This window comes from Teleopsis dalmanni, chromosome 2 (assembly GCF_002237135.1).
Source record: "Teleopsis dalmanni isolate 2A chromosome 2, ASM223713v2, whole genome shotgun sequence".
Taxonomy (NCBI): Eukaryota; Metazoa; Arthropoda; class Insecta; order Diptera; family Diopsidae; genus Teleopsis; species Teleopsis dalmanni.
In genome coordinates this window covers 173,874,285-173,894,527 of record NC_051847.1, presented here as the reverse complement: position 1 = coordinate 173,894,527, position 20,243 = coordinate 173,874,285, and the positions used below count along the sequence as shown (strand labels likewise).

The 20,243-nt window shown below is 29.5% G+C and overlaps 4 protein-coding genes across 4 annotated transcripts; 2 read left to right on the top strand and 2 right to left on the bottom strand.

Moving 5' to 3' along the window:
* Positions 1-12,723: 12,723 nt before the first annotated feature.
* Positions 12,724-13,140, bottom strand: LOC119678879 (histone H3). Its single transcript, XM_038090960.1, has one exon. The coding sequence runs from the start codon at positions 13,132-13,134 to the stop codon at positions 12,724-12,726; it is 411 nt and encodes a 136-aa protein (XP_037946888.1). The 5' UTR covers positions 13,135-13,140.
* Positions 13,141-13,449: 309 nt separating this feature from the next.
* LOC119676195 lies at positions 13,450-18,975 on the top strand. Its single transcript, XM_038087427.1, has 4 exons — positions 13,450-13,769; positions 15,595-15,693; positions 16,274-16,517; positions 18,582-18,975. The coding sequence occupies exons 1-4, from the start codon at positions 13,463-13,465 to the stop codon at positions 18,904-18,906; spliced, it is 975 nt and encodes a 324-aa protein (XP_037943355.1). The 5' UTR covers positions 13,450-13,462; the 3' UTR covers positions 18,907-18,975.
* On the top strand, positions 16,150-16,521 carry LOC119678873 (histone H2B-like). Its single transcript, XM_038090954.1, has one exon. It carries the CDS (start codon positions 16,150-16,152, stop codon positions 16,519-16,521), a length of 372 nt encoding a protein of 123 aa, XP_037946882.1.
* On the bottom strand, positions 17,856-18,272 carry LOC119678878 (histone H3). The gene has a single exon (XM_038090959.1). The coding sequence runs from the start codon at positions 18,264-18,266 to the stop codon at positions 17,856-17,858; it is 411 nt and encodes a 136-aa protein (XP_037946887.1). The 5' UTR covers positions 18,267-18,272.
* Positions 18,976-20,243: the final 1,268 nt, after the last annotated feature.

Sequence of the window (20,243 nt, the reverse complement as noted above, 5' to 3'; positions counted from 1 at the left end):
ATTACTGAATTACTGAAATGAACGGAACGTCCACGTAGTTTCGTATGTGGGTGATTGCGTTTATATGTAAGTTTAATTGGCTGGAAACTAATCAGAAATTAGTGATGGAATCATTCGAGATAATGTAGCTAGCAACTAGTACTCCAACTAATTGATGGAGGCTGAAATGAATAGAGTAAAGTATTGTTTATGATTAAATACATACAATCATTCCATATTGTATTGTATGCTATTTTGAAGTATTAATTTAAATAAAATAAAACTAATGCAAATAAAATTAGTTCAAAGATTAATTTTAAATATATTAATAAATTAAGTAGCAACCAAATTGCAAAATTATATATTCTAAACTGTCTGAATTAAAGGAATATTTATCAACATAATTATAGTGGAGTTATGGAGATGTTGAAGATTATATTCAAAATATATATTCTCATTCAGCATGACTAACGACCTCGAGCTCATTATACCTATATCAAACCTTCAAATCAAACCCTTAATACATAGACGAAATGCAATAGATTTTAAGTAAATGTAATTGGCAGAACAAAAACCCTCAATATTAATAATTATCTGTTTGTAATATTAATAATCTGTAGCAGGACACCACTAAAACATCATTTTTGTGGTTTTAGAAGAAGCACGTTAACGATTTCTTTTAACGAAGAAAACCTTTCTCTACACTGTTTGTTTTTGATATGTGGGAACGAGAAGATATCTTTGAGGACCATGACCAGTTAATTGTATGTTTTAAGTTGCCAAAAAATTAATTGCTATCAAATAAATCATCTTCAATGGTTTATTTTTCTAAATTCTCGGAACACTTCTGGCAAAAAGAATTTGGTGTACAGTTCACAACTGAACTGTACCATGTCCATCTAAGTGTTTGTAACAAGAACGCCAATATACTTAATTTTAACTGTCTATATATTTGTACATAAAATTATTTTGAATCTAGATGACTAACTACATCTTAAACTTAATCGTCAGTTTTTATGGTAGATAAATATTTATGTTTCACGCAGATAAATTGATATGACAAGCTTAATATTTAGTTTTTATATACTGTATTTGAAACGGCCCAGCCTTGATCTGGGAGGAGAGCTGCTCTCCCCTTCTGACACTAGGAGGTCCTCAACGGCCGACATGCAGGCCTTCATTCGGAACGCGGAATGTCGTCTGCTTGGTTAGGGTCTGTTGCAGCACAAAAGATCAATCTGGTCGCAGTGCTCCGCTCCGTTGGGGGCTAATACCCGTTTCCTATTCCTATGGAAACGTAATAATAAACGTTTATTTTTTTTTCATAATATAATTATTCGAGTTTGTGTACCTATGTACTTCAAAGAACATCATAAAAAGCTTGACAAATTTAATTTATCTTTTAGGTAGGTTATTTATCTATTGTTTAATCGTTGAGTTTACATCGCATAGAACCTCTACTTTTTCCTATGACTAGACATATGTGTGTGTCTCATTTAAGGCATGTACGAATTTCGACATTATAGTATGTTGAGTCATCTTCCAATTTTTACTTTTCTAGATATCGGTGTAATATCTGTCTTTGTCGTAACTATTACTACAATTTTGATATTGTAAGAGTAAAGTTTTAGTAGTGATTTCGCTTATAAAAACTTAAATCACTATGTCTGTGATATATTTTTGATCTGTGTCTATTTTTTTTTCAGTTCATATGAATATCTTTCTTTCTCATATATCATAGAATTTCTTATTGTAAGCTTGAAAGAAACACAAAATAAAGAAAACTTTCAACTTCAGCTCACATTATATTTGTATCGATCGTATCCTATCTAAATTATAAATAGAATAAAATAAATATTATTTTATTTTTTAATTTTATAAATTTATAAATTTAAAATTTCACTCATACAATTTTATTTTCAAAGTATGACTTAGAAGTATAGTATGGTATATCAATGAAGTTTATTGAGTACTTTCTTCTGTAAAACAAATAACAAAGAGTTTGAAACTTCTTTCAATTTCATTTCTAGGTCGAACTTGTCTGTAATGCAAATTGATTTTAAATGAAAGTATTGAAATATATTTTTCATTTTAATATTCGATTGTAGACTTTCATTTAAATAAAAATTAAACTAAATGATTTAATACAAATTGTAATTTTCGTTTTATAACACGACCATGTCATATATTATCAGCATGATATACATTCGTTGGACTTTTATGGCCAGTTCATTTACAGATAAAAAAATATAGTCTACTAATATTCACTAATGAACTGCAATTGTCAGTGAGTTTGCTACAAATCACAAAATTTGCATTAGGAAAAAGTAGAGCATAGCCAATCAAACCAAATTTTTGTCTAAATTGTTTTAGAGAATATGTACTGCGTGAAGGCCCTCTGTTCAGAATAATAACACATATTGTATTGTGTAGTATTAAGGTTCTTTAGGTATTTAACAAAAACTTTCGTTATCTTAGATATTGAAAATGGAAAACCTGTGAATATTGTAAGCTTAGATTAAAATAAATATTTGGCAATTATATTATGTTGAAGCTATTTGAGCCAGTGCACTTAAGCACTTTTACTCTTTCTTAATTCGAGATATTATCAAAACTCCTCTTTACGCTTTTACTGTATTATTGTTCATCACTTCATCAGACTAAGCAATAATTGACCTCAGATCTGCATACCTTTCCGAGGAGCCTATAACCATTCTAAGATTTGATAACGCGGTGTTGGTAAGTCTGTCAGTTTTCGCAAATAATTTCAGGGTTCTATCGTTTATGTTTTTTTTTATGGGATTAATCTTGATGTCCTTGAGGATGTCATTCGTCCTAATGTACCTTGGGACTTTGCAGATCAATCATTGAATAATCACGAAGATTATCAGGAATACTCAAATTGGTCACTGAGATAGGCGGGACTCTGCAGAATCACCTCAGCTATCATATATAACATATATTAACATATATATATATATATCAGTTTCCTGTTCTTAGCATTGGGATTTTCATTTCTGAAATTCAGCTAATTCTTTTCAGTTGAACATGTTTAAGCCATGTAAATCGTTTGTCCAATGTGATACCGAGATATTTAACGCTATCTTCCCAGTTTATCACCATATCACCCACTCTCACTCTCGACGGATTCTGTCTCCACTTAAGCGTTATAAACTCTGCCTTAGTTTTTTCATTATTGATTTCTATTTTCCATTTCTGGAAATACTTCAGAATGAGGTTTGTACGAAATACATTGGTTATATTGAGAGCACATATATCTGTGTATAGCATACACGTATCGTCAGCATATAATGCCAGAGTCGAGAGACCTAACATTGGAATAACAGATGTATAAATGTTGTAGAGAGTTGGAGAAAGTGGCGATTCCTGAGAAATCTCTACTTCTATAGATCGGATTGACGAGAGAGCGCTGTTGATTTTTGTGCGAAATGACATCTCACGTAGGATGCTGCCGATGATCTTAGTTAGTCTCACTGGAACACCTAGATGAGATATTTTTACTAACAGGCCATCATGGCAATTATAATGGACTTTTCAATTATTGAAAGCGTAATTTCTTCTTCTCTAGGATTAGTAAGGAAACGCATCGCTCATTTTTCTGATAGCTTTTTCGTACACAATTGTTTAGAGTCATTTACTATGCCTATGGTGTTATTAAATTCGGTAACGATTTTTACTCATCGACCAGTCAGTACAATATCGTCAACCTTATCCATAATTTCTGGTATTATAACCAGAACTAAATATTATAAATAAGGTACATCGTGTAAGCAAACTTAATGTTGATGCCACCAAATCATTTGCAAGCAAGCTATTCGAAACGTTTTTTATTTTGCAAGTATTGAGTTGACTGTGGAACCCTAAATACTAATAGAGTAAAAGATATAAAAAATTTAAGTTAATTCAGTACAAATGACATTGGTGACAAACGTAAAAATATGTATGAAAATAAAAAAACAAATATTTTTTAATGAAAGTAAACTGAATTTCACTTTATAACCAAAATGAGTTTTGTCAACTTGTCGGAAACCTGGGACTGCTGCTGTGCAATAAACTTAGTAATAGCTAAACCAAACTATCATAATTGCAGTCAAAGCAACACAAACATGGAAGAACAGTTGAACGGACCGACAACAGAGATACGGACATAGTCGATGTTGATGGACAAACAAATAGTTGGACTGAAAGATACAAACCACTGCAATCGGAATTGCTACTAGATTTGGCATATGCAACAAATTCATTTGTTGATGTTGATGTTTTGCTTTTATTTGCTATTCCAGTAAAATTGCTACAGCTTATATTTATGGCTGACAATGCGTTGATTTTTTTCCAAAAGCCAAAGAAAACTTTGAAAATGGTCACTGTGTCCATGTACAATTTCGATTTCGATGTAAGGCATTCAGGCAACTCTACTTTCTTTCGATTTTTAGCTATAAACTTTAGCGATATTTTATCGCCGTTTGACTTAAAAACGTTTAAAAGCGGCTTAAATGACATTAAGTCACAGTTGGCACCTCTGATGTCAACGTGTGAGACAACATAGGAAAAATTATTGCTGTAAAGCAATAAATTTCGCTTTTTCCAAATAATCATAAAGAAGGAACAATAAAATTTGAAATTTAAATAAAACTTCTTATTTTAATATGCACATAAATAAAAATGTATATATATTAGTTTTCTATTTTAATTTTCTTAACAAACTAATTTATTTTTTTTATCATATAATATTAATTTAAAAATACATAAACAGTCATAAACATAATTACTTTTCAGATTTGAATTTCCATTATCAATATAATTAATAATAAAGATACAATATATTGGCAGTTTCTACAAATTGTTTTCATTCAGTTTAACCACAAATTCAATTGTCTTAATGTCGATCTCATATATCTTCTTGTCTTTCAGTACTTTTTGGCTTGGAGTACCAACATCACTACATTGACCCCTGCTCGATCTGTACATCTGCTTAAAGTCTTTTAACAAAAATTTCATAATTGTTTTCAATTTTAATTTTAATTGAGCTCAATATGTCATAATGCCAACTGAAGTTGAAATCAGCTTTAAGCCGGAGTGACCTTCCACGGTTTTAATTCTTTTGTAATACTTCGGTCAAATTTTCGTACCAGCATATTTTTATTAATAATTTCTTAGTTTTTTTTAAGATTTTGAATAGATTTCTTCGCTGTGTTTTCATGTTCAATTGGTCAATGTCAATGTCAGTATCAGTAAGTCGGTATAAAGCGGGTATCTTACCTATTTCATTTTTCCCATTTTATGAGCTACACATACTTTCAAATTAAATAATTTTTCGAATTAATTTTATGTAATTTTCTTAATACTATTAAGAAATGTTATTATGTTAATAGGATTTTGTTTATTGAAGTGATTAAAAATAATCTCTTGTTTTTTATTAAACTCAAAAAAATTATACAAATTAATATTCAAGTATGAATAATGTTTAATAATATGATAATATTAATCTAAAAACTTAATGCTCCCAAATTAGAATATTAATGAAATAACATTAACACTAAATTAAATTAAATTTAAATAAATGTTGAATACAAATAATTTTAGAATAAACTTTAAGGCCGACTATATAATGTTGTTTGGGCTACAGTAATAGTTAATAAGATTTTACCCACGCAGAACTTCAATGAGTCATTGAATCCATGGGTGTACAACGAAGTTGGAGATTGCATATCAGTGGGCCCGCTAATATTGTACTTTGTCATAAGAAATTGTGCCCATTGAGAAGACATGACAGCTTCTGAAATATTAAGCGCTTAGCTCAGAATTAGGCAAATGGTTAGTTGTATTAGTCCGAGATAAAAGTTATTCCCAACACTAAGCTAATATGACCACTGTGTTAATAACTGAAATGTTGTAGCCAATTTTATTAAGTATTATTCTATTAGACTTTATTATGTTTCTATATATGTCGTACTACAACGGGCCATTAGATGAGTTTAAGTGACCTTTGGGCACAAGGCTGTCACTACTTTCTAACCAAATCAAATAATCAAAAGTATAAATCTTATTTGTTGTCAATCACATTAAAGATGTATGACTGTTCTCTTAAAATTTTTTTTCAAACTTTAAGGTACTTTTTACTTTTTTTATTAGTTGAACTTTAACTTTTATCTGAAATAAAAGATATGTTTAAAAATATATAAAACACTATTTCACATAAAAATCATACTAATGTCAGAAACTGTTTCTGTTTCCCTAAACTTGTTGATATATTATATGATTATCATCATCGTGTTATTTTTACTCATACTGATATCCCATAGAGGTGATATCGACACCTAGGTTAGGTGTAGATGATACAGAAACGATAATAAAATGAAAAAGGATACCAATAAAACGACTGAATATAATTTCTACTAAATAAACAAAAGGAAACATTCAAAGGGATGAGAAACTGAATTATCTATTGGATGACTTGATGCCTTGGATGACAAAAGGAAACATTCAAAAAAAACTGAAAACTGAGGCATCTTTTGGATGACTTGATAAATCGTTTTACTTTTACGTTTTAATTGTGTCCAAATGTTGAAAAATCGTTGGAGATTATATTATATTATAAGGAGATTGTATTGAAGCACAGAACATAATTTTCTAAAAAAATGATTTTTTTTACTTATCAATCCATATATCAATCCATATAGTATAAATAGCAAAACATCTTACATTGCATTTACTTTAAAGAAGTCTTATAGATCAACATGAAAGCAACAGATATTTTTAGAAAATAGAATTAATTCTTGTTAGAAATCTTGTAACTATCGACGGTTTATATTAATAACATTTAATTTGTTTATTTTTCTTCTGTAGAAATCTGGCACTTCTGTCTGCATTTGCATTTGTGAATCGGATATATGTATTTCGAATCGCAAAGCTCATTTGCGGTGAATGCGATCAGCCACTCTCTGAAGTCGTTCATCGCGTACAAGGAAAAGGTTTTTAATTTTTACTGTCAACCTTTGCGCATTTAAAGAATCGCTTACATTTGTAATTTCGTAGATGTGCCAAATGCAATGCAGCGTGGGCTTGGGTTTCAATTACACATTGAATTATGGGTGCGTATAAGTCGGGCTGTGTATTTATTGACAATGTCTTGTATGGACATGTTAACCTGAAAGTAGTAGACTCAAATCTAAACATAAGCACGTAGGTTGCAAATTTTAACTTAAGTTTTGGTTTGGATTTCTTTTCTTGGTGTTTATTCAGTTTTTTCAGATTTTTCTCTACTGTTTCTTTGGAAAGGGAAACACTTGCAATTTTTCGTGTGCTTGATTCACTAAGGTGTGCCTGCTTAGTTTAGTATTAATTTTCTAAAGATAAAGATAATTTTTATTTCTTTTTATATAATAAGTTTATGATCCTAATCAAAATGCAATAGTTATTAAATAGTTTCTGATTAATGCATAGCTGAAACCATTTAACAAGTGGTAATGCATTGTGTTAGTTAATTTTCTATTATCAATATTTATATTAAATTTCGAATATATAACTTCGTCAGTATTCTTTTCTTCGAACCAGTTGAGAATTTGTTCTTTTGAACAATCTATATCACTGATTTCATTCAGAATGGCTTGTATATCAAGTAAGACTCCTTGCTTTTGGAGACGAAATGTGCTCTAATACGTTTTCAGTTGACAATTTGTGGTACTACTAACCACATGTTAATGTGATTAGACAAATATTAGCGAATACATTTATTACTAAGTTATATTGGTAACGGAGAGACTATACTATAACTACTATAATCCTCCTATACTACTCAATCAAGCTAATTTGCAAATCTATACGTTTCAAAATATCACCAATATTTTTTGTTCAAATAAGTGAGAGTGAGAGCATACGAATATAAATAAGAGGGAGCAAAAAATAATTCAATATAATCAATTTTTCTTAATTAGATAAATAACAAGAATGTTGAAAGTTTAACAGATTGACTCTTAGGGTAAAAAGTTTGGCGACTTTTAAAAGAATCGAATCACCATCGAGTATATTATTATTAACATACTACTCTTATTTGAAAAATTGGACAAATACATTTACCTCAAAATATTCAGTTTCTTTTAACGAAATGTTTAGCAAAAAGCATATTGTCATATTCTTTTAAAAATAATTTCAACAGTGGAATCTAGTGGCAGTCTTACAACTCTTAAGTTTTTCTAATACAATTTGATCATTGATTATAGGCATAAAAATCTTAATAATAAAAACTTTATTAAAATTCAGTTAGTTTCCTTCTATTGTTATATAGCTGGTATATCCTGACTATCATTTACATTTATCCATTGTATTTTTTAATAACCAATTTCCCATTTTTTTAATTATTTATTAGTCACATATACGGCTTATATGACTTATATCAATCAAACTAGCTAAATATATAACAAAATTATTTATATAAATATTTAAATGATTTTCGAAATTTCATATTTTGTTTAAAGACACGATTAATACAAACAGCAGTAATTCATTTTTCTCGGGAGCAATTATTTACATTAGCAAACAGTCTTGACAATATTTTTATGTTCAAATATTTACATATACGTATATATATATAATATATTTTATTAATCATCTGAAAATAAAATAAACACTAAACTACATTTCCTATCAGATAAGGTTTTGCGTATTCAATCAAAGAGCGGGAGCGAGGTCAACTCAAAACTATTTGCTTAAGTAAAACATATTTTTAAAATGACTGCAATTTTTTTTTAAATTTATTAAATTTTAATTTCAATAATTAACCTATTATAGCTAAAAGCAATTCAACACTAATTACTATAATTATACTTAATTTAACCCACCATTAAAATACTAACATTTTTTGTTTAACTCAAAAATCCATTATCTTCGTGCTGTGGATTATATAATTATAATATATATAAGCACAAAAATTATATAATTTTTTAAACTGAAATCGAAGCAATTATAGAGTATATATTTTTTTTTTTTAAACCAATATTGACTTTGTTTTATGGGAAATGATTAATGATAATTTGCGAAGTTTGCAGTCGTCGCATTATTTATGTCTATTCAATGTGCAGCGAATTTGTTAAGCAATTAATTTATATTTATTTTATTGTACGTACAAGTATTTTCAGACATAATAAAGGAAGAAATAAAAAATTTAAATTAAATATTGAGATAAATAAAAATGAATAAAAATATTGCAGAAAGTGAAGTCGACTTAATTTCGTATCTTAGAGATAAAAATTATACAATCTTCAAGTGACGGCAGAGTGAATATTTGCCTTTTGTTGTTAAAAATTGCATTAATCGTTTCGAGACTTCATGGTGGACGTCATGTTGGATTTTGAAATATTATATGCTTAATTAGTTTTTAAATTTAAGCACAAAAAACCTAAAGTTTGTTATCAATTTGCGATTATTTTGGGTCGATTTATTCAAGTATTAAATTAAGTTTTAAATACTGGTATTGAAAACATTAATTACAAAAAAAAAGAGAGAAGGGTAAAAGATCCACTGCATTGGAATTATATTCTTAATTGTTATGAGAAATACTATACATGTAGCAGTATAATATAACAGCTAAGGGTATTTAAGGATATTTTGTGTAGAGCTATCTAGTATGTGAGGTAGAAGCCTAACGTTATTTGACACAAGAACATATAATTTTACTAGGGGTAAGAAAAATAATGTATTGTTTCATGAGTCATACTTAACCACCCCAACTACATAAATTTGTTGAATTCTAAAATACTTCCTTTCTGTCTTCGGTTTCATTTTAAAGGAAGTCAAAAAATCGAGACACAGAAGAAACGGAGCACCGTTCAAAAGATCAAATAAACAAAGTTGATTGATATATCTCTGCATATGTATAAATTTTAATAAAATAAAATACGGAAGTTGATATTGTTGATACGAGTAATACTGTGTTCTTAAATATTTAATTGAGCTGACATCTATCAGCACCTATTCTATTTTGGGATACGTTTATATGTCTCTCTGACTTCGAAACTGAATTATTACTTAAATCAGCGTTTTGATATGCGAGTTATACTATATTTGTCCTCAACCCGACATGTTTGCGTAGCTATCTGTATTATATTCAATGGAATTGTGAGTGGTGTGCTAAATTCTTTTTTTTGATATTGATGAGGAACGCTATTATTTTAGAAAATCAAATACTTTATGCTTCTTAATGAAATATTATTAAATAATCTTTGGAAAAATAATAAATGATTAAGAAGTGTGAACATAATAAATTATTTTAAAACCAGAAAAATAAAATAAATCAAAAACTGTATTAGATACAATACGTAATACTGTTGTTTATTTTCGCATCGCTTAACATTAACACTAAGGTTAAAAAAAATTTTGCAAATATATAGAATATTAATGCCAACAAACATTTAAAGGTTGTATATGTATAACTCTTCTAAGGATAATAGAAATATGTGCATCTGGCACAAAAATATCGCCGGGTTTTGGCGCGTTAATTTAACAATAGAAACATGAATTTGAATACGGGTAGTAACATTTAACTATTTATATCTCAAAATAAATTTATGTGAATATGTTGTCCTTGACACATTTTTAGGGATGAAATTTAATTCCGAACAGCTTGCAGTTATTGCAGCTGTTCTAAACATTCCCACCGTAAATGGATATCTTTTTTCGAATATATCTATGATCACGTTGCATCTCACTGCGTACGAGTAATATTTTTTACATTTTACTGAATTATTTACAAATATATACAATAACATTTTTAATATAAATGAAGTAGGTACGGCATATTATACACCATTTCTAATTTTAAATGATATGTTCTGTACAGTTTTGAAAGAAAATATCTGTAATGTTTATAATGAGTAATTTTATTTTCTTTTTTACCTGCCAACAACTCAGTAATTTTAATAATTAAAATAATAAAAGAAAAACTGAAATCCTAATTAAAATGTAAAGCATTTTACAATTTTCTAAAAATTATATTCTATGTATTTATGTTACTTATTTGGCTATAATAACCTCTTACCAAGTTTTGATCTGAAGTAGAATATCGCATCAGGTACCTCTACTGTGTGCGCGATTTCTCTAGTTTCGTACATTAAGTATGGGTAGTGCTCCCTGAACTTGATCTATGCCTTCTTTCTCTTACCACTATTTCAAGTGCCTTTTTCACTGGAGCCACTACGGGAGTCTATTCAGCCCATAACAGCACCTATTGGCAATGGATTGCATTTAACACTTTCTATTATGAATATTGTTTTATAGTTTGGAATTTAAAGGTGTTAGTACATATATGCTGAAGATCACCAGAAGCTATTGGCTTCTTAAATTTAATTTTGATTTCATTTTCGTTGAGAGGCTCCCTATAAGATTACAATTATGTCCACTTGTCACGTATTAGAATCTTTTCTACATATTCACAGATTGTTTTTCAGACGAAATCATCTAAATTATATTGATGGTTAGTCGTATATTACTCGCTTATACCTATATCGATGATAAGCGAGTAGTATAAAAAATTAAAAGCGTTTCTAGACGTTTCTATTTAAAATTATTTGTTTGTTTTATTTATTTTAAGTTTTGAAATTAACATTCTGATTCATTTATGATAGAATAAGTATACAAGGGTACTTAAATTAATGATATAAAATTTTAGTGATGTACAATATGTACAATGCAATTAATTTTCGATTCAAATTTCATTAGAATAGAAAAATGCAAGAAAGTACTCCATTTCAATATTTGATTAAATATTCACATGAATGGTAAGGATAAAAAGTATTAATGATATATGCACTCTTGCGGGTTATTTTCGCATAGCAAGTGCTCCAACTTCAATACTAAAACATCTTAATATTCTTGAACTATAACCAGACTAGCTACGCTGTTTACTATCAACTCTTGATGTTACCAGGCGATAAGGAAGAAAGTTTTGCCACAGTTCTAAGTCGATTGCTGAAAAAAATCCAATTCTTTCTTATATACTAACTCAACTAGTAATACAAAAATTTTTAAGAGTGAACCAACATTGCTTAACTTTACAATGTTATCTTTACTTCTTTAATCATTTCAAAAAGTCTATCACTAACGGATTAAACTACTCAAATACACACATGATCATTCATATATAATTTAACTTTCATCATATAAGCCAAATTAATAAGCTTAAGATCTTGGTACTAGTATTTAATAACATCACACCATAAATAAAGTAACGAAAGGCTATAACATCTTGGAGACCAATTTGATCGAAACACGATAGCACAAGAGCTGATAATGAGTCCTTATCTTCTTGCTGGTATATCGTGAAGCTAAATATAATAAAGCTCAGATATAATAAGGAAAGTTCTGTTGCATTTAAGGAATTAATGAAGGTATGAAAGTAAGTCAATAATAAAAATAGTCCTTTAAAAATTGAGAAATATTGTACAAAGTACAACTATTAAAATGAAAAACTAAACAATGTTCAAACACAATAACTGCGACAAATTTTTAGAGCATTAGAAGAACGAGAACAGATGCAACCAATAAATAAAATTTCCCTAGTGCTTTCCGATAAATAAATTTTCCAAAGAGCTCCAAAAACTCCTCTAATATATGCGAACGAAAAAAATATTAATAAATGTAATATATATAATTTAACAAAATACGGACTCTTAGTAAATAATTTTGGTCCTGAAAAGAACCGATGTTTATTAAATATTTTGAAACAGCTTCTTAAGCACGTTCTCCACGAATACGTCTCGCCAATTGAATATCTTTTGGCATAATGGTTACGCGTTTAGCATGAATAGCGCATAAGTTAGTATCTTCAAAAAGCCCAACTAAGTATGCTTCGCTAGCTTCTTGGAGAGCCATTACAGCAGAACTCTGGAAACGTAAATCAGTTTTGAAATCCTGTGCAATTTCACGGACTAAACGCTGGAATGGCAGTTTGCGAATTAAGAGTTCTGTACTCTTTTGATAGCGACGAATTTCACGCAAAGCTACAGTTCCCGGACGATAACGATGTGGTTTTTTTACACCGCCAGTTGCGGGCGCACTTTTGCGTGCGGCCTTAGTAGCCAATTGTTTACGTGGTGCCTTACCACCAGTCGATTTACGAGCAGTTTGCTTTGTACGAGCCATAATTAAACAAATTGTTAAATAAAATTTAATTTAACGAATAAATGTTGAGAGAGTAAATTTCAAAACAAACTCTTATGATCCATCTCAACTGTTCACATGTTCAAACAGTCATTGTTCATTATATCCTTAATATCCTTTACATTGTTTATTTCTACCCTCAATTATTTGAGTGCCATTTTTGAGTAATTTGTTGTGTTTAAGCATTGTCACTCATATCTTTTGTATTGTTCATTTTTTCTATAAATACTGTGCATATCTAGTGTGGAATTTATTTACTGTTTAAGTCTGAATAGACAAGTATTATCTGTACTAAAATTATAACCTCAAAATGACTGGTCGTGGTAAAGGTGGTAAAGGTTTGGGAAAAGGTGGTGCTAAGCGTCATCGCAAAGTTCTTCGTGATAACATCCAAGGTATCACGAAACCAGCTATAAGACGTTTGGCTCGCCGTGGTGGAGTTAAGCGTATTTCTGGTTTGATTTACGAAGAAACTCGTGGTGTATTGAAGGTATTTCTGGAAAATGTGATCCGTGATGCAGTTACATATACAGAACATGCCAAAAGGAAGACTGTTACAGCCATGGATGTTGTATATGCTTTGAAGAGACAAGGTCGCACCCTCTACGGTTTCGGAGGTTAAATAAATAATATTAGTTTAAAAATGCAATACTATTAACACTATATTGCCCAATGGTCCTTTTCAGGACCCGAATATTTTCATTTTTTGAGATAAATAATTCATTTGAACACATACTTGACTGTAATTTATACAAATATTTTTATCGACTTCAAATATTAAGATTTTAAGACAAAAATTAATTGAAGTTGAATGTAAGTAAGAAACTTTAGAAATTTTTCTTAGTTAGATTTTCAAGAAACATGTTTTAATGTAGGTATTCAAAATTATTCTTTTAATCAAATTAGTTTTAGACGTAGAAATATCTAAGAATTCACCAATTATTTATTAAATAGATATATCTCAATAAAAATAAATATAGAAGTAAATATAATAAAGTTGTATGTAATATTTCCTTATAATTATTTCTTTTATGTCTTCGTATTTAAATAACGGTTAATTTTTAGTTTCAATAATCATAATAATTATACAAATAATTGTTTAAAATTTTTTTTTCTGTACTGTCATTCTCAATACGATTTAGCATGACAACATTTAGCATGAAACAACATTGAAAACCGATATCTCATAATGAAATACTATTTATACCCCAATCACTTAATTTTTAAATCTGTTCCTCAATTGAATTAAATTGTAAAAGAATTTAGAAACTAAGAGTATTTTATTGTTTTATGTATTCTCCTTCTGTTTAGAATATATCAGTTTCCTACCACCCAGGATATAAGTTTCAAAGAAAGAAAGACATTTTTTTAATAACACACATGCTTTTAAAATTATATACCATATCTTATTGATTCGTTTGGTGGCAGATAAAATTATGGCGGGAAAATTTCTACCTACTGGTATGTGAACTAAAATACTTAAGGCTTGCATTGTTATACCATTCATTTTTTTATTTAAAAAAAAAGTAACTGACAAAATTGTCAGTACAGTTCACACGCATACCAAGGACACTCAAGATCCATACATATACTTCCAAGCCGAATGAGCATGAGTGTGAGTGAAATTGAGTAAGAAACTATAAGCCGAAATGGAATGAAGATGGAACGTGAGTAATTTTCTTATTTGCATTTACGCGCCAAAATATATGAAATAAAATCTATATTTAAGATGAATTTAATAGAATTACATACAACCTTTTCTTTGTTAGTTATATTGTCATAAAGCGATTAAAAGAAGCAATGTGAATGTGAATGTTTTATAATTCTTTACTAAATCTGTTCAGTTTAGTAATATATCAGAAATATTGTTCTGAGATGAGTACTTATTACTTAATGCGATGAGTCTTGAATATAATTACATGTTTTTGTACCATATATAGAATTGTTTAATTGCATTTTATACTATATACAAACTATATATAACTAGTTAAAATAAATTAGGATACGTATATACCGAAAATAATGATTATAATGAATTGTTTATTTCAAACGTAAATGTGATATTAAAACATAATTAATCCACAAATTGCTCAAATAGAGCTAATGTTAAAATTAGAATGTTTTACACGTACGTGTAGGAAGTAACCGAATTAATACGTATGGAGTAGAATTGCTCTGATTGCCGGAAGATGAAGGTGCTTGATTCCAAATCATATTTCATTTGACATTATTTTGGAAATGGTTTCTGTAAACCAATTTTAACCATTTTTATGGGTTACGTTTTTCAAAGAAATATTTGTATAAATAATAATTGTTTGAAATGAAGTATGTTTTCTTTAATCAAATAAATTGATCGTCCTGAAAAGGACGGTTGTTGTTCGAAAATTTCGAAAGAAATAGTGTTGTAAGATATAGTTTAAGCCTTCTTTTCTGTTTTCTTAGGCAAAAGTACAGCTTGGATGTTTGGTAATACACCACCTTGTGCGATTGTGACACCAGACAACAATTTGTTTAATTCTTCATCATTACGGATGGCCAATTGTAAATGACGGGGTATGATTCTTGTCTTCTTATTATCGCGTGCTGCATTGCCAGCCAATTCAAGAACTTCAGCTGCCAAATATTCCATAACAGCAGCTAAGTAGACGGGAGCGCCGGCACCAACGCGTTCAGCATAATTGCCTTTTCGCAGCAATCGATGAATGCGACCAACTGGAAATTGTAATCCAGCACGATTTGAGCGAGACTTTGCCTTGCCCTTAACTTTACCTCCTTTACCACGACCAGACATGTTTCAATAGTATTTGATTGTTAAGTTGATCTACGTGATCTGAGTTGAAAACAGGCAAACACCAAGAATTTATACCTTTTTCATCCCCTAATGTGAAGAGAGAATTTCTTGAAATTTCTGTTTTAAAAATACATAAATTCTGAGTGAGGGTAGTTTAAATTTGAAAATTCATAAAATTGAAAATTTGAAACTTCACATTTGAAATCATGCCACCAAAAACTAGCGGAAAAGCGGTCAAGAAGGACGGAAAGGCTCAGAAGAATATAACTAAGAACGATAAGAAGAAGAAGCGCAGGAGGAAGGAAAGTTATGCTATTTACATTTATAAAGTATTGAAGCAAGTTCATCCTGATACTGGTATTTCATCCAAGGCTATGAGCATCATGAACAGCTTTGTGAATGATATATTCGAACGCATTGCTGCTGAAGCTTCACGTTTGGCCCACTATAACAAACGATCCACAATTACTAGTCGGGAAATTCAAACTGCAGTTCGCCTTTTACTTCCTGGTGAATTGGCTAAGCACGCAGTTAGTGAAGGTACTAAAGCTGTCACTAAGTATACCAGTTCCAAGTAAATTTTTTTGTATTGAACAATCAACATTAACTCCAACGGTCCTTTTCAGGACCACAAAAATATTTAATTAAAGTCGATAATTGATCTTAAAATTACTAACATACACTTCACAAATAAATGAACATTTTAGAAATGAATAAAATAATACTGATTTTCGAGCATATATATTTTGAATAATCAGAAAAAATAAGTGAATATAACTAACTGATAATAATATACGTATAAGGTTCCAATAAATACACAAATGCCATGTTTCACCTAAAGTATGTAACAAAAAATTATAAAAATATTTCATTTATGTGTTAAAAATACCATATATAATTAAGTTTTAAATATATTCACTGATCTTTGGCATAAATTAAATTTTAAATCTTTTGAACTTTCCCTTTCAGGCATTTAGTTCTTCTATTAACTGGCATATTCTAGACTCTACTGTATACCATACTTAACAATAGAAACTAGAATATGAAAAATATTGCAGTATGAATTACCCACTTCAACTTTTGCATTATTTTAGCACCTTTACTCCATTCTATTTGTTAGCCTGGACATTTATTTCTTTAACTCATTAAACTGTCAAAGTACTTTCTCGAGCTTGTATACGCTGCTTTCGTTCTCACATTTCCGTCGTCTTATATATACTATATTATAAATATTAAATAGTCAATTATTATTCGCAGAAATTTTTAAAGCCATATACTTGGTACACTAAAGAAAATCTTGAGGAGATCTCAGTTATTAAATTGTGAAAGACTTCCGAGTGAAATCACATTAGAGAACGTAGTAGGTATACGTAAATTATGATCGATTATATCTATTCACAAAAGTTTTGAACTCTTTAAGAATATACTCCGTGAAGCGAGTTACTATATTCTCGATTGAGCAACGAGTTGGGTCAGGAGAGTGATCCCTCTGAATGAACTGGAAAGTAAGCACAATGGGAAGATCTCGGTATGCAGAATATTGGGAGGCAGTATAGTTATGCTGATATTAACATTTCTGTATTATAATACCAAAATTTATATACTTTGGAATGTTCTTCACTTTTTATTAAAAGTATTGTTATCATAAGTTGATAATTTTAACAAGCAACAAAGCTAAAAAACTAATAACTTCAACAATAATTGCTATAAGTGTGAAGTTTATATATAGCGTTATATGCTGATCATCATCAAAAATTATAGTTACAAAGAAGAATGAGAGAATCAATTATCTTTATATATTCATTTTATCTGAGTATTATTAATTTGAATATGATGTTTAACTATCTCTTTTCTTTAATTAATTTTGGTCCTGAAAAGGACCGATGTTTATTAAATAGTATGAAATTGCTTCTTAAGCACGTTCTCCACGAATACGTCTCGCCAATTGAATATCTTTTGGCATAATGGTTACGCGTTTAGCATGAATAGCGCATAAGTTAGTATCTTCAAAAAGCCCAACTAAGTATGCTTCGCTAGCTTCTTGGAGAGCCATTACAGCAGAACTCTGGAAACGTAAATCAGTTTTGAAATCCTGTGCAATTTCACGGACTAAACGCTGGAATGGCAGTTTGCGAATTAAGAGTTCTGTACTCTTTTGATAGCGACGAATTTCACGCAAAGCTACAGTTCCCGGACGATAACGATGTGGTTTTTTTACACCGCCAGTTGCGGGCGCACTTTTGCGTGCGGCCTTAGTAGCCAATTGTTTACGTGGTGCCTTACCACCAGTCGATTTACGAGCAGTTTGCTTTGTACGAGCCATAATTAAACAAATTGTTAAATAAAATTTAATTTAACGAATAAATGTTGAGAGAGTAAATTTCAAAACAAACTCTTATGATCCATCTCAACTGTTCACATGTTCAAACAGTCATTGTTCATTATATCCTTAATATCCTTTACATTGTTTATTTCTACCCTCAATTATTTGAGTGCCATTTTTGAGTAATTTGTTGTGTTTAAGCATTGTCACTCATATCTTTTGTATTGTTCATTTTTTCTATAAATACTGTGCATATCTAGTGTGGAATTTATTTACTGTTTAAGTCTGAATAGACAAGTATTATCTGTACTAAAATTATAACCTCAAAATGACTGGTCGTGGTAAAGGTGGTAAAGGTTTGGGAAAAGGTGGTGCTAAGCGTCATCGCAAAGTTCTTCGTGATAACATCCAAGGTATCACGAAACCAGCTATAAGACGTTTGGCTCGCCGTGGTGGAGTTAAGCGTATTTCTGGTTTGATTTACGAAGAAACTCGTGGTGTATTGAAGGTATTTCTGGAAAATGTGATCCGTGATGCAGTTACATATACAGAACATGCCAAAAGGAAGACTGTTACAGCCATGGATGTTGTATATGCTTTGAAGAGACAAGGTCGCACCCTCTACGGTTTCGGAGGTTAAATAAATAATATTAGTTTAAAAATGCAATACTATTAACACTATATTGCCCAATGGTCCTTTTCAGGACCCGAATATTTTCATTTTTTGAGATAAATAATTCATTTGAACACATACTTGACTGTAATTTATACAAATATTTTTATCGACTTCAAATATTAAGATTTTAAGACAAAAATTAATTGAAGTTGAATGTAAGTAAGAAACTTTAGAAATTTTTCTTAGTTAGATTTTCAAGAAACATGTTTTAATGTAGGTATTCAAAATTATTCTTTTAATCAAACTAGTTTTAGACGTAGAAATATCTAAGAATTCACCAATTATTTATTAAATAGATATATCTCAATAAAAATAAATATAGAAGTAAATATAACAAAGTTGTATGTAATATTTCCTTATAATTATTTCTTTTATGTCTTCGTATTTAAATAACGGTTAATTTTTAGTTTCAATAATCATAATAATTATACAAATAATTGTTTAAAATTTTTTTTTCTGTACTGTCATTCTCAATACGATTTAGCATGACAACATTTAGCATGAAACAACATTGAAAACCGATATCTCATAATGAAATACTATTTATACCCCAATCACTTAATTTTTAAATCTGTTCCTCAATTGAATTAAATTGTAAAAGAATTTAGAAACTAAGAGTATTTTATTGTTTTATGTATTCTCCTTCTGTTTAGAATATATCAGTTTCCTACCACCCAGGATATAAGTTTCAAAGAAAGAAAGACATTTTTTTAATAACACACATGCTTTTAAAATTATATACCATATCTTATTGATTCGTTTGGTGGCAGATAAAATTATGGCGGGAAAATTTCTACCTACTGGTATGTGAACTAAAATACTTAAGGCTTGCATTGTTATACCATTCATTTTTTTATTTAAAAAAAAAGTAACTGACAAAATTGTCAGTACAGTTCACACGCATACCAAGGACACTCAAGATCCATACATATACTTCCAAGCCGAATGAGCATGAGTGTGAGTGAAATTGAGTAAGAAACTATAAGCCGAAATGGAATGAAGATGGAACGTGAGTAATTTTCTTATTTGCATTTACGCGCCAAAATATATGAAATAAAATCTATATTTAAGATGAATTTAATAGAATTACATACAACCTTTTCTTTGTTAGTTATATTGTCATAAAGCGATTAAAAGAAGCAATGTGAATGTGAATGTTTTATAATTCTTTACTAAATCTGTTCAGTTTAGTAATATATCAGAAATATTGTTCTGAGATGAGTACTTATTACTTAATGCGATGAGTCTTGAATATAATTACATGTTTTTGTACCATATATAGAATTGTTTAATTGCATTTT

What these genes read in the sequence shown, in the direction of transcription:
- LOC119678879 (XM_038090960.1), bottom strand. Translation starts at nt 13,134, where the DNA reads ATGGCTCGTACAAAGCAAACTGCTCGTAAATCGACTGGTGGTAAGGCA.
- LOC119676195 (XM_038087427.1), top strand. Translation starts at nt 13,463, where the DNA reads ATGACTGGTCGTGGTAAAGGTGGTAAAGGTTTGGGAAAAGGTGGTGCT. An exon ending in ATCATTACGGATGGCCAATT is followed by an intron (nt 15,694 to 16,273) that starts GTAAATGACGGG and finishes ACATTTATAAAG; the next exon opens with TATTGAAGCAAGTTCATCCT. An exon ending in ACTAAGTATACCAGTTCCAA is followed by an intron (nt 16,518 to 18,581) that starts GTAAATTTTTTT and finishes TCTGTACTAAAA; the next exon opens with TTATAACCTCAAAATGACTG.
- LOC119678873 (XM_038090954.1), top strand. Translation starts at nt 16,150, where the DNA reads ATGCCACCAAAAACTAGCGGAAAAGCGGTCAAGAAGGACGGAAAGGCT.
- LOC119678878 (XM_038090959.1), bottom strand. Translation starts at nt 18,266, where the DNA reads ATGGCTCGTACAAAGCAAACTGCTCGTAAATCGACTGGTGGTAAGGCA.